The sequence below is a fragment of the Podarcis gaigeae genome (assembly GCF_964106915.1).
Source record: "Podarcis gaigeae genome assembly, chromosome: 3".
Classification (NCBI taxonomy): Eukaryota; Metazoa; Chordata; class Lepidosauria; order Squamata; family Lacertidae; genus Podarcis; species Podarcis gaigeae.
Window position 1 is genome coordinate 21,988,167 of NC_139680.1, and position 13,713 is coordinate 22,001,879.

Below are 13,713 nucleotides of genomic sequence, written 5' to 3' on the forward strand. Positions count from 1 at the left end.
TCCCTTATTCCGAATAGGATTCCTTTCAAGAAAAGGGAAAAGTTGACAGCTATGTTTGGATGGCCACAGAGAATCCTGGGAACCATAGTTTTTTAAAAGGGTGCTGAGAGTTGTTGAGACCCGTCTACGGCCATACTACCCTGAACACGCCCGATCTCGTCTGATCTCGGAAGCTAAGCAGGGTCAGGCCTGGTTAGTACTTGGATGGGAGAGAGTTGTTGAGACCCTAAGCACCCTTATCAAAGTACAGTTTCTAGGATGCTCTGGGGGAAGCCATGACAGTCAAAGTGGTTTGAACTTTATTACAGTCTCAGACCAGGATTAAAAAAAGCATATAGATAAAATAGCAGTTAGGATTTTTTTTAACCGATAATTGTTAGAACAAATGAGGACAAGGAAACAGGCATAGGATAAAACATCTGGATAAAATACAAGATTAAACACGGATAATGGATGGATAAAAAACTGATAATTAAAACAGCTAAGAACTAAAAACAAACAAGGACACGCAGTTAAAACAACTGTAAGAGCAAAAGAACTAAAAGACTCGCAGTTAAAACAACTATAAGAGGCTGCAGAGTAGAAGCCTCTTAAATAGAGGACACTCACAACATTAGAAACTGCTGTGCAGATATGGTTAAAACAGACAATTAAAACAATGTACAACACTAAATTTAGCAACAATGTGCAACAATAAACTGTCCCAGGGAGTTGACTCAGAATCACCCATGGAGCCGTGTTTGGGGCTTTTCATGCCGGACTATTTTGAGTTGGGCGACGGTCAAAGTGGTTTAAGAGTGCTTTAAATGTATGGGGCCTCAGCATGAGACCTCAGCCAAAGGTTTTTCACAACACCTGCTGGAGGTGAAGCTGGGAACGTCTGAATGCAAAACATGGGCCATGTTTATAACACATGGCAATACGATGACTCAACATGCATTTCTGAATGCTAACGAAACCTGAAAAACCTGCCCAAAGTTCCTTAACCCAGTTTTACATCTGTTGCAGCTTTTTTCTTAATGTCTCAGCCAGCAGGGTGTGCTAGAACTTAGGCAGCTGCTAGTTTTTTTTATCGATCAGGCATTTTGACTGCACCTATGGAGTCTGTTTTCAGGGCAAACTACTGTACAGAAAACATAACTAATATTGTACAGCCCATCTTTCCTACCTGAGTTATTTATTGCTGAAATCAGGCTGATGCCCCCAGGAAGGGCATTCTAAAGAGAAGATCTTTAGTGGTCTAGATGGTTTGTTTCAATTCTTCAAGAACATCAACTGCATTCCATATTCCTATGGCTGAAATCCCTAAATGAAAGGTTAGAAAGTAACATTATTCTTGAACCAAGCTGAAGACAAATAATTGGGTTAGACAGTTTAGTATGAATGATGACTTGAACAGCGCTAACTCAGTGCACTTGACCTCCTTCAATGGATTTTGTAGTGGCTGTTATCAAGTTCGTTAACCATGTTTTTGTAACTCTCCAAATATACATATATATTTGAGCAGTGGTGCTCTAGTATAATTCCCCAGGGTTCTTGAAAAAAGGAAGTGGAGAATGTTCTTTTCAAAAGCATGAAGTGGGAAAATGTTAAGAACTATTTATAGCACTTAGGCTGTGGAGATCCCAGACATTATCTGCCTATTTATAGCGGTTATTTTGGTTAAAAAGATGTAGCCAAAATCATTTATGTGCTTTTATCAGTCACTTACAAGTGATAACCTTCCAGAAGATATTAAGATAGCCATGTGGAAACTACAAGAACAAAAAAGCCCTTATAAAATACTCACTTAGCTTGACTAAAAGCTGCAATACAGCACACACAAAGAACCAGCTCCAAGATTCTGGAGTCGGTGTACGGTATAAGATCCAACTTGAGATACAGCTGATTCCTCGGATTCCAGCACCTTGAAAAAGGGATGGCAGGATAACGGGGAACGGATGCGCTCCTATCAGTTCAATATGTTAAAGGAGGAGTGTAGAAGTTGCTTTTCTGTGGACTTCACCCACAGCGCCTATTAAATGAAGCCTTGTGCATGGAACCATCTTTTTAGGACCTTGGTCAATGACCAGGTTGGAAAGATCTGCATGATTGGACCTACCCATGTGAGGCCAGATATAGTGTACAGTGGTACCTCAGGTTACAGACGTTTCAGGTTACAGACTCCGCTAACCCAGAAATAGTACCTCAGGTTAAGAACTTTGCTTCAGGATGAGAACAGAAATTGCGCGGCTGGCGGTGCAGCAGCAGCGGGAGGCCCCATTAGCTAAAGTGGTACCTCAGGTTAAGAACAGTTTCAGGTTAAGAACGGACCTCCAGAATGAATTAAGTTCTTAACCAGAGGTACCACTGTATCTCAATACCACATAAAAGGAGATCCCACTGCTGTTGTAACGTCTGAAGGGCTTGGAGTCCCAGACTAGGACTCAGGGGAACCAGGATCAAATTCCTATTCATTCTTGAAGTTTGCACCCAAGACAAAAAAAATTCCTTCCAGTAGCACCTTAAAGACCAACTAAGTTAGTTCTTGGTATGAGCTTTCGTGTGCATGCACACTTCTTCAGAAAAAGAAGTGTGCATGCACATGAAAGCTCATACCAAGAACTAACTTAGTTGGTCTTTAAGGTGCTACTGGAAGGAATTTTTTTTGTTTTGACTATGGCAGACCAACACGGCTACCTATCTGTAATTTGCACCCAAGGTCGTTCTTGGGTTGGGTCCTTTCTCTCAATCTGACCTATGTGACCAGGTTGCCATGAGGGTACAACGGCAGTAAGAGAATACTGCTTTGAGCTCCTTAGAGGAAAGGCAGGGTGTAAAATACAATTAATTAGGACACTTCATCAACATGGTGTAGCCACCATTCATAGATGACTGGCAGATTTCCAGCACCATCGTTTTCCCATTTCTCTCATTTGTAATTCTATAGAGGAGTGCAGCGTTTGCACATTTGCACTATTTCTAACACACAGTATATGGAATGTACTTTTCTTATTTACGCAAAGCGCATGGAAATAGCACGGTCTACACATTCAGCCTCCAATGGGCTTTTACCTCTGTTGTTACAAATTTCAGCACCAGGTGGGGGTTTTCATATCACCCAAAGTGTTTTCAGGACTCAGTTTACACACTCAGTTACTGTTCATTGAGTGATGCACCCACATCAGTGTTCAAAACTCCCATTGTTCTGGGCGCATTTTGCGACAGGACATTTCATTAGCGCGAGCAGTTTCTGAGCTCCGGGCGCAATGCTGCGCCTAAGATTTCAGATTAAAATGGCAGAGTGGAAGGAAAGGAGGACTTTTTTCTGCCTCCTCACTTCCAGCTACTCTCTGAAGACTGGAGAAGAGACTGTCTTAAGAATATTAAGGGGGTGAGCAGGGGAAGGACTAGACCATGTGAAAAATGAACATAATATTTTAGCTGCAGTTCATTTTCAGCTTTGTATTATTGTTATAAAAAAAGTGCACCTAGACATTCCGTTGTTGCGCCCAAAACCTAGGTTGAAGGTGCCATTTAGCTCCTAGTTTTCATCTATCAGTGAATGGGAAAGTGCCCTTGGCTTACTTTTCTGGACTATGTATGACCAACGTAGAAAAATATCACGTGTGCTATTTCCCTGAGTATGGGTGGCATTTATTTCTGTGGAAGGGACCTGTGTAAACAAACATTATATCAGGGGGAACTCTAAAGAGCCTTTTTCCTTCGGAAGGTCCAATTGTCTTGCTTTTTGTCATCAAGCATTGTGATACTTTTTACACTGGATATCAAAATATCTGAAACATCATTAAAAAAAAGACTGTAAATAAGATATGGAATTTACTGGGAACAAAACAACATCATTGCTTCCCAGACTCTGATTTTTCTTGTAATTGGGTGTGTGTTGCCTGGGCAATGTCAGAGAAAATATAAATCCTCTGCCATAAAAACAGCAGCATTTTGCCCTCCAGCTCCGCAACTGACAATCTTTGTGTACAATTAAAATGAGCTGTTGTAAGACAAGGAGGGGGAAGCCTGTCTATAAGGGTGGACTTGCACAGCCAGTGTGGAAGTATCTCACCAAAGTACTTCTTTCTGTTCCTGTGCATAAGCTCTGTGCAGTGACGAGTGAGTTTATTCCAAGACCTGCTAGTTGCTGGTCTGACACACCTTCTTCTGTTCTCTGTGCTCTAGAGACACACTAGGCTCTAAACTAGTGATCCTCAGTAGGACCCATTTTTAATGGGTATGACTGCATGTTCAGGTTCAACATCAGGAGCTGGCATCATTGGCATAGCTGTCAACTTACAGATTTGAAAATAAGGGACCAGCAGCCTTGAAAATAAGGGACCAGCAGCCAAAATAAGGGACCTGCAGCCTCACCTGTTCCAGGCATTCCAGTCTTCCTGTCCTCCTGCAGTCTGGTCAAACTCATGCTGGTAGCTTTGAGAACACTGTCCAACCAACTTTGTAACCAGAGGTTCAACTGAAGAGAATCTGAATCACATGCACCACAAGGCCTATGCAGCCTCAACTTAAGATGCCTCCCCGGCCTGGCTTTGCACTGCAAAGTTTGCAGCAGCACATGCAACAAAATGGCGCCCAGCATTCAAAACCCCACTCAGCTTGCATTAACTAGCCACACAAAAGGCTTGCAAGCTCCACCCCGCAGTCTTTCTTAGACTTCTTATTGGGTGAGCAACACAGCCAAGTAACACAGTTGGAGCCTCCCTCCTCCCTGGCCGGCAGGGAGGGAGGGAGAGGAGCTGCTTCCTTTGAAATTTAAGGGACATCATTTAAGGGATATCCATCAATAAGGGACAGCAGCGGGACATGGCGCTGGAATAAGGGACTATCCCTTCAAATAAGGGACACTTGACAGCTATGATCATTGGACACCTGACAAGGTTCCCCCTTTAAACTAGTAAAAGCTTTGCAACTAAGAATGTGAACAAGGAAACTCATGGTTTGATTCCTATTTGTCATAAGCCTACTGTGGGGTTTTTTTGACAGTCCAAATTTCCTCACATTTAGCCCTCCCTCTGTAATGTGCAGGATACCGAAATCATTTACAAGGCTGCTGTAAGGATTACTGAGATAGTATCTGCTCTTTTAAATGCTTGAAATGTGCTGGATAAGCACATTATAAATTGCAATGATTGGGCATTTTAAATAGCTATGCAATAAGGGAATTCTTAATTATTTCATTATATTGAATAGGCCTTTCACTTTTCAACATTGTTATGTGGAAACTGATTTAGGTTAATACCGCTATAGATGTCTCAGAGTTAGCCAGGAAAATCTGAGCAACGTTCTAATGTAAACGGCTTATCCCACCAAGGATCATTCACAGCAACAAAATTATGCAAAAAACAGAAAGTAATGAGCTCATTTTGTGATGAGTCAATTGAGGAATTTTTGATGTTTACATACTTTCAAAATATGATATCATTCATGCCACTGCGTGATACAGGACACAGGATATTTACATCTAAATATCAAACGCACCCCAGCTGAAATGGATTACAAACAGGGAGGAAATGGCCTGGACAAAGGTGGGAGAACTTCCTTGATATGAATATCAAGTTTAAGCTCCTACTGACACAGGACTGCCTGGTCACAGGATGGAAAGTGATGCACGTGTACACGCAATGTGTTTTCTTTAATGAATGAAGGCTATAAAAGTCATATCCTGGACCACTGTTTTTCCCATATTGCCTGAAAGCTTTTCATGCTATTTTCTAATCATCTGAAGCTGGGGAGCTTTTTTTTTTTTTTTTAAAGTTCCCCCTGTCATAATGATTTCAGCAACTACTTATACAGCTCAGATACTGCTCTGCCCCTCTTGATTTGCCTAGGGTGCCACATTAACTGTTCCAGCACATTGCAGAGGCTAAAGCAGAGAGCAATCAGGCAGCACATCTGTTTATGCTTTCCAGACTTTATCTTCATAAGCATTTCCGGATTCATTTTAAATTTAAGCTACATGGGCATAGGAAATCACTATAAAGACAAATCAATTCCATAAGGAGCTGTCCCTGTATACATACATGTGAGTGTGGATGGAAGACTTCTCATTCCAATAATTTATCCCAAGGCATCTGCAGACAGGTATATAGGAGAATACTGTTCCCTACGGAACAAGGTGGGACCATGCCAGAATTGTTGCAGAATGCACCTGGAAACTCACCTCCAGTTCAGATGTTTTGCTTGGAAAAATGCTTAGCCATACACTGGGTGCCGGTATTATTCCTGACCCCAAATATAATAGTAATATTATTTTGGAATCCCTAAATAACACAGCAAAAGGCCAATAGCAGCAGTCTCAAGTAATCTTTTTACTGTAGAAACCGTTGCTTCAAAGGTTTGGCCAGAACGCGGCAAGAAAAAGGGAGCATACACACCTAAACAAATCTGTGCCCCAGGGAAGAGGCTGTAGATTCCTCCTACTTTGGTAAAAGAGTCATTTACTAGCTTGTTATCCATGATATGTGCTGCCTGGGGGCCTCTATAACGGAAAAACCCTGCGCCACAAATGAGATGACAGCTCCACCCACTTATTAGTGTCAGCCTTGCCATCAAACATCCCCAGGCAAGCTCATTATCATTATTACTAGCTGCTGTGAATGGAAGGAAGTTATTCTTTATGATGAAAAGGACCTCAGTACAATGTATGGATTGAGGCATTTAGAACACTGTCTTCGCAGAACAGTTGTTTCAGTTCAGGAAGCCCGATTAGGTGGAAGGTTAAGTATTAATACCTTCTGCTTCTTGTGATATTTTATGGAAAACAGTTACGGGGAATTAAAAGGTCAGGAAACAGTGCCATTTATTTAAGAAACAATAAAATAATCCCTTCTGCAGAGAAGTAGCATTTCCTCTCATGTCTGACATCCTACATATGCTTGTTAGGAGATACCTATATAGAAGTTTATTTCAGGAGAGTCCCAATTTATACTTTATATTTGACTTTCTTCTGTACTGTTTTATTCTGGATGGCTTTATTTGACATTTTAATGTAGCTTTCTTTGAGCTTTATTTCCTTAAAATATAAAGCAGTATAGAAATGAGATATAATGAAGTATAACCAGCCGTACCAACAGGCTAAAAAATAGCTTCTATCCGTGGGCTGTTAGGCTGTTGAACGAAAAATACGGTAACATAGTGAAATTGACTTGCCAGGTGGTGTGTTGTTTGATAAGAGGTTGAGTGTTGGGGGCGGGGGGAGGGAGGCTTGTTTAATTTCATTGTACACAGGTTGTACAACGACAATAAATGTATTCTTATTCTTATGAAATAAATAATAATAATTGCTTTGAACAGAAAAAACGAGTTTTATTTTTGGTATCAAGATTATGTTGCAAAGCCATATTTTAGTGCACTCCTTATATATCTTATTGAACTTCATGAACCCAAATAGTAGTATAATGTAGAGAAAATGGAAATAGGTACTTGGAAATAATGGTCTTCATAAGGAAAGGTGAGTGATGGAAGTTTCCTTCTCCTGGCCATGTAGGCAGACTCCAAATGTGAACTGTAAAAAGAGAAGCTTTCCCTTCCCCAGAAACTGAAAGCTGTAAATGCTATTGGGACCCGCAAAACCTTGACTCCAAACCAGCTACATGCAGTCCACATGCTAATATATATTGAAATTATTTGAATTTCTGCAAACATTGACCTGTGTTTGAATGATGTTCATCCAGGGAATGATATTTAAGTGCTGGGTTGTAATAACCTTAATGTCTCTTGATGATAGCACTGAAATCCTACTGCCATGGCAAGAATATATATGTGACATGTAAAGCAACCCAATGCATTTTTTCTAAAAATATGTTTAGGGACACTCTCATTTTCCTACTCATCGAAATACTGCTCCTTAATGAGGCCAAACTTAGATTCACAAAATATTTAGGGGTATGTGTACCCCCGTGTAACACCCCTGCCCCAGAAAAAAGCACTGAGCAAACATATTTGGAAAACATTCAGAAAGGTATCTATAACCTGGTAGATCTTACCACTGGATTCCGATATCCCACTTTTGTCATTCGAGCAAGCAGCAGTGATACAAACATAATCTAATGCAACATCCTACAAAAAGGCAGCCTAGGCACAGGTAGACAGCTCTGCTCTACTGAAATCCCTTGCCATACTTCTTGATGAAGTGTTCTATTGATGCAAAGCTCTGTCAGCTTTTGGGAAATGGGGATGCTCTGACAGCTTTGGGGAATTGGCTCAGAGTGCTGGTCAATAGCTATGCTTCTCTCACTCCACAGACCCCAATACTGATTCAGGATTCCTCTAATAATAATAAATTTTATTTATACCCCGCCCTCCTCAGCCAAGACCGGGCTCAGGGCCAGATATAAAACAATTGATTGAAATACAACTTAAAAACAGATTTAAATACAACATTAAAATGCAGCCTCTTTTCAGTAGAAACTCAAATCAAAAATTTTTTGGGGATGAAAACATTAAATCTTCACCAAGGCCAACTATCCAGACTGGTCCTACGTGGGCCATAAAAAAAGCCAAGGAAGTCCCCAAATAGGAGTTCCATCACAGAAGGAGAGAGGAAAAAAGATAGAGGGGAAGGGGATCAAGCTGATTCCAAGCCAAAGGCCAGGTGGAACAACTCTGCCTTACAGGCCTTGCGGAAAGAAATCAGATCCTGCAGGGCCCTGGTCTCATGAGACAGAGCGTTCCACCAGGCCGGAGCCAGTGTTGAAAAGGCCCTGGCTCTGGTTGAGGCTAATTTGACTTCCTTAGGGACTGGGACCTCTAGGTTATTGCTATTTATGGACCTTAAGGTCCTCCGTGGGGCATACCGGTTCCGTAGGTACAAGGGTCCTAGGCTGTAAAGGGCTTTAAAGGTCAAAACCAGCACCTTAAGCCTGACCCTGTACTCCACTGGGAGCCAGTGCAGCTGGAAAAGCACTGGGTGAATATGCTCCCATAGCAGAAACCCTGTGAGGAGCCTCACTGCAGCATTCTGCACCTCTGGAGTTTCTGGGACAGCTTCAAGGGCAGCCCCGCGTAGAGCGAATTACAGTAGTCAAGTCTGGAGGTGATCATCGCATGGATTACTGTGGCCAGGTCAGGGTGGGAAAGGTAAGTGACCAACTGCTTGATCCTACGCTAGGTCCTACGCTGTACTGCAGGGATGGAAAACCTGTGGTTCTTGAGAGGTTATTGGACACCAACTCCCACCATCCCAGCAAGCATTAAACTGATAAGAACAGATACTACACTTAGCCAAAACACCCATCCCAACCAGCATGGCCCATGATGGATGAGAGTTGTAGCCAAAGAACATTCCTTAATATTGCTTTCCACTGTAGTGCCCCCCTCCCATTGAAGCACAGAAGAGGGTGACAAGATTATGCATTCTGGATTAATGTTTCCACAAATTTCTCCATCTACAGGAGAGAACCAAGAACCTTTTCATATACTGCATTTTTAAGGATGCGAAAGTGTGAATGCAACAAACCAGTATTTTTAAACACGCATGAGTTACACAGATGCAGTCAATACGGAGTTAAGATTGGCTAAAGCACCTTGTATGCTTGGCAGCAAACCTGTTTTCTTGCTGTGCGATGTGTGAAATGGGCCAAGTATTCCCTACAGGAGGAGATTTTTATTTGTAAGGATCTCTGAGTATCTTTGCAAATATATACAGTGGTACCTTGGGTTACAGATGTTTCAGGTTGCAGACGCTTCAGGTTACAGACTCTACTAACCCAGAAACAGTACCTCAGGTTAAGAACTTTGCTTTAGGATGAGAACAGAAATCATACGGCGGCTGCACAGCAGGCCCCATTAGCTAAAGTGATACCTCGGGTTAAGAACAGTTTCAGGTTAAGAACAGACCTCCAGAACAAATTTAGTTCTTAACCCCAGGTACCACTGCATATATATTAGAAAAGCTCTTCACTCATGTGCCAACAGTGTAAACTCTGGTGACTCCCAATTTGTCAAATGTTCCTGCATTTGGCTAAAATCAGAGCTGTTTAACAAAGAAGCTGCATGCATAAAACCTGACAGAGCTATCGAGTGAGTAGAAAATGTCTTTTTAAAGCAAAGACGACCAGTCTCCGTCATTTAAATACGTTTGTTGTAAATATCTTTATTATTCTCCCACTGTAAAGTCTGTTACATATGCACCTAATAAAAATGAACATTTGTCCCAGGAGGTTGCACTGTACATGACTTGAAATTTCATTTCAAGACAACTTATGAGAAAATCAATTTGGTATGTTGGGTTACATAAATTAGTGATGACAGGTTTTTGTGCATAAAACATTTATGAGAGGGCTAGGAGATCATGATACACAAACTTTTAAGAATAATTTTTGATATCATATTCTGCTCTTTACTGGGAACCATGTGTTCACATGCCACTTTTTATTTATTTCTATTTCAGTCCATGATATATTGCTATCTTGGCAGCAAGTTTCCTAATAAAGGGGTTCATATGCTTGTCTGTAAAAGGTGGTTCCTCGTTTGCAGAGAGTCTTCTATTGCCATTTGTATGAAAAGAGCAAATAAAACTTTATATGCATAAAGAGCAAAAATACTGGCAAAGTTAGAAATTCATCTACCCCATCTTCATGTTTTATAGGCTTTGATTTCATAAACAAAAGTATCTATTTGCAGCCCACTGTAGCGTTTGTGACGCTAACATGGTTGTGAAACCAAATTGCTGTTTGGCTTTACATCTGTGTGATGCTCATTCACATATCTTTGGACAGACTGAGTGTAGGGCTTAGATGTCCTTTGCCACTTCAACGTTGAAGGTTCTTGCATTTTTTTTAAAAAAAGTAAGCATGTTTCATTACATTTATGAAGTGGGAAGTATTTATTGCTCGGTTTGCTAGATGAAGTCCAAAGATTCTGGTGTTGTTTACTTACTCTGAAATTTGTAGTTTTCAGGCGGACAGATCTTGTTCTGTGTGACTGAATCTGTGGGGATGGGAAATGAAGGATATTATTTAGAGCGGACCAACAGATTTGCATAGAAGCAGACACTAAACTGGGAGATCTATTTGCACACCGAATGGGAGAATCACCTTTCAGCCTGGATGTTGAACCCACCTGGCCTAGTAGGTTCAAGACTGAGCTAAAAGGAGATCCTGCATTCAGATAACTGTAGGATTCCTCAGTCTGAATATTCTTTTATACACACAGAAGAAAGTGGAACAGTGTAAGGCCCACTCATAATTTCCATGCACATAAATGCGTAGGGATAGGCAGGTTCAGTGATGCAGCTAGACTGGTAAGTTAAAGGTAAAGGTACCCCTGACCGTTAGGTACAGTCGCAGACGATTCTGGGGTTGCGCGCTCATCTCACTCTATAGGCCAAGGGAGCTGGCGTTTGTCCGAAGACAGCTTCCGGGTCATGTGGCCAGCATGACTAAGCCGCTTCTGGCGAACCGGAGCAGCACACGGAAACGGCGTTTACCTTCCTGCTAGAGTGGTACCTATTTATCACTTACACTTTGACGTGCTTTCGAACTGCTAGGTGGGCAGGAGCTGGGACCAAACAACGGGAGTTCAACCCATCGCGGGGATTCGAACCACCAACCTTCTGATCGTTAAGCCCTAGGCTCTGTGGTTTAGACCACAGCGCCACCCGCATCCCAACTAGACTGGTAGGCAGTTCAAATAGCAGCAGTTGGGTCACACAGTCAGTTTTCCCTAAGTGCCAGCAGGCATGGCTTCTTCTTTGCCACACACACATGTGTGATCAGATGGGGAAATGTCGTTGTGGGCTGAAGCGTTATGTGGATATAGTCAGAGGAAATTTTATGCACAAAGAAAATGGAAGGTGTTTGACTATGGATATTGAAATAAGAAAAGCAATATTTATGCACTGTCAAGTTCACACATTCACATTTCCCTTAAATTATGGAGGACTTGTGTGCGATTGATGAGCAGGAATCATCATTTCTTGTGCATAGGAAGAACTAGTTTTGTGAGACAGCTCTATGTGTGTATTGTATACTGGCATGTTAACATGGGAGTGGATGATGTGCAGATTTGCTTACGTTTAAGTGCACGTACAGCTATGGTTTTATGTTAAAAAGTAATAATCAGATCACTTACCTAGAATCCATTTTTCGGATAAACACTGTATGTCCATATTATTTCTAACCCTGTATTCTCCAATGCAGATTTTAGCCTGACGGGGAGTTTTGCACACTTTTCCCCCACAAAGCTGCACCAGCTCACATAGTTTCTTATAGGGTGGTTGACTAGCAGGAGATATGAACATTGCAGGATGATTTGAAAAGAGTTTCTGGTGAACTTCTCTATTTGGAAGGTAGCGCTGAAATCTGCAGATCTGTTTGAAGAGAAAAAAGGAACTATTCTGATGCACTCTTTAGAAATTGAATTTTGCGCATAACAGCTCACGTGCACATGAAGTCTACCAATGCAGAGTCTTAGAGTTAAAGCTAACCGAGATATAAGTGCGATAGTTATATACCAAAGTCTCATACCTAAGACTAGAAGAGATCCATAGGACTTTGTTTTTAGAAAACAAAGTCAGGACAACATTGATATTAATCAACCCATTTTTTAAAAAAATATTTTACACACAGCAATATTTATTTAAATGAACCAAAATGCCCTCTTTTTAAAATAAATAAATAAATAAATAAATAAGTACAATATGTGTTTGCTCAGGAGTATACTCCCCTGCACTTGATGAATTTTACCCCCAGGTAAGATAGGATTGTGGCCGTACAGAACATTCCTAAGTGAAGCGGAGGCTGGAGAGTTAAGCAGCGAATGATCTACCACTTTCCCAAAAACCTGCTTTAGGCTGGTTAGTTAAGGGATTCAGTCTAGGAAAGTGCTCAGGGAGGAGGGTGGGCTTTGGATAAACTGAATCCCAGGCCAACAGATTTAGTGTGGCATGAAAAGTGAATTCTGTTAGCTATTTGTGATAAAATAGATACCTTACACAAGACTTGAAGATAAATCTTTACTTGTCAGGTTGGCAACAGTTGAGCAACAAGTATTCTTCATATATATATATATATATATATATATATATATATGAATGAATACAATGTGTTTCTCTCCCTTGAACCCAAGAGAGGGTTTAGTCCTTTTTGTTTTCAAAACTCCATCACAACTGTGCACAAGTTATTAACCCACAGCTTGCCTCTCCTCACAAACCTCCAGGTAGTGTCGAAGTCGCCACACTCCCAGGTTCTGAGTCAAAGAATCAACCAAGAGAATAACCAACTGCCAACTTCTTACCCAATACCATTTATTCTTTGTGAAATACATTTGCAATGCAAATACAACACAGATGCTAACAAATTCCTTAGGTGGATGGAGCTAATGTGTTAGTCAGGGGTCAGCAAACTTTTTCAGCAAGGGGCCGGTCCACTGTCCCTCAGACCTTGTGGGGGGCCGGACTATATTTTGAAAAAGAGGCAAAGAACCATGCATAATGCCCTGAGATACTATACTGGGAATACTTGTTAGTATATAAACCATGGTTAGTACTAGTGCACGTATTATAGTGAGCTACAGGCTGGGAAGGGAGTTGGAATTCATACCAGAGAGAGGATACAGAGAAGGCACATGAGTCTGACCTTGAAGCTGTGGTTAAGATATTGATAGAGTGATGTATGCACTAAATCTATTCCACCCTTTCGGGCATCAGCCATGCTGGTTTGGCCTAATGAGAGTTATGGCCTAATGAGCAGCCCAAAACTTCTG

The 13,713-nt window shown here is 41.3% G+C and overlaps 1 protein-coding gene across 1 annotated transcript in view; it reads right to left on the reverse strand.

Annotated features, from left to right (window-relative positions):
- Positions 1-10,082: 10,082 nt before the first annotated feature.
- MCPH1 (microcephalin 1) overlaps positions 10,083-13,713 on the reverse strand; it is a 107,854-nt gene continuing 104,223 nt past the window's right edge. Inside the window, exons 12-13 of the mRNA XM_083731749.1 lie at positions 12,082-12,319; positions 10,083-10,938 (exon numbers count right to left, since the gene is read on the reverse strand). Coding sequence (XP_083587875.1) covers positions 10,880-10,938; positions 12,082-12,319 — 297 coding nt within the window. The 3' untranslated portion in view covers positions 10,083-10,879. The remainder of the gene's footprint in view (positions 10,939-12,081; positions 12,320-13,713) is intronic.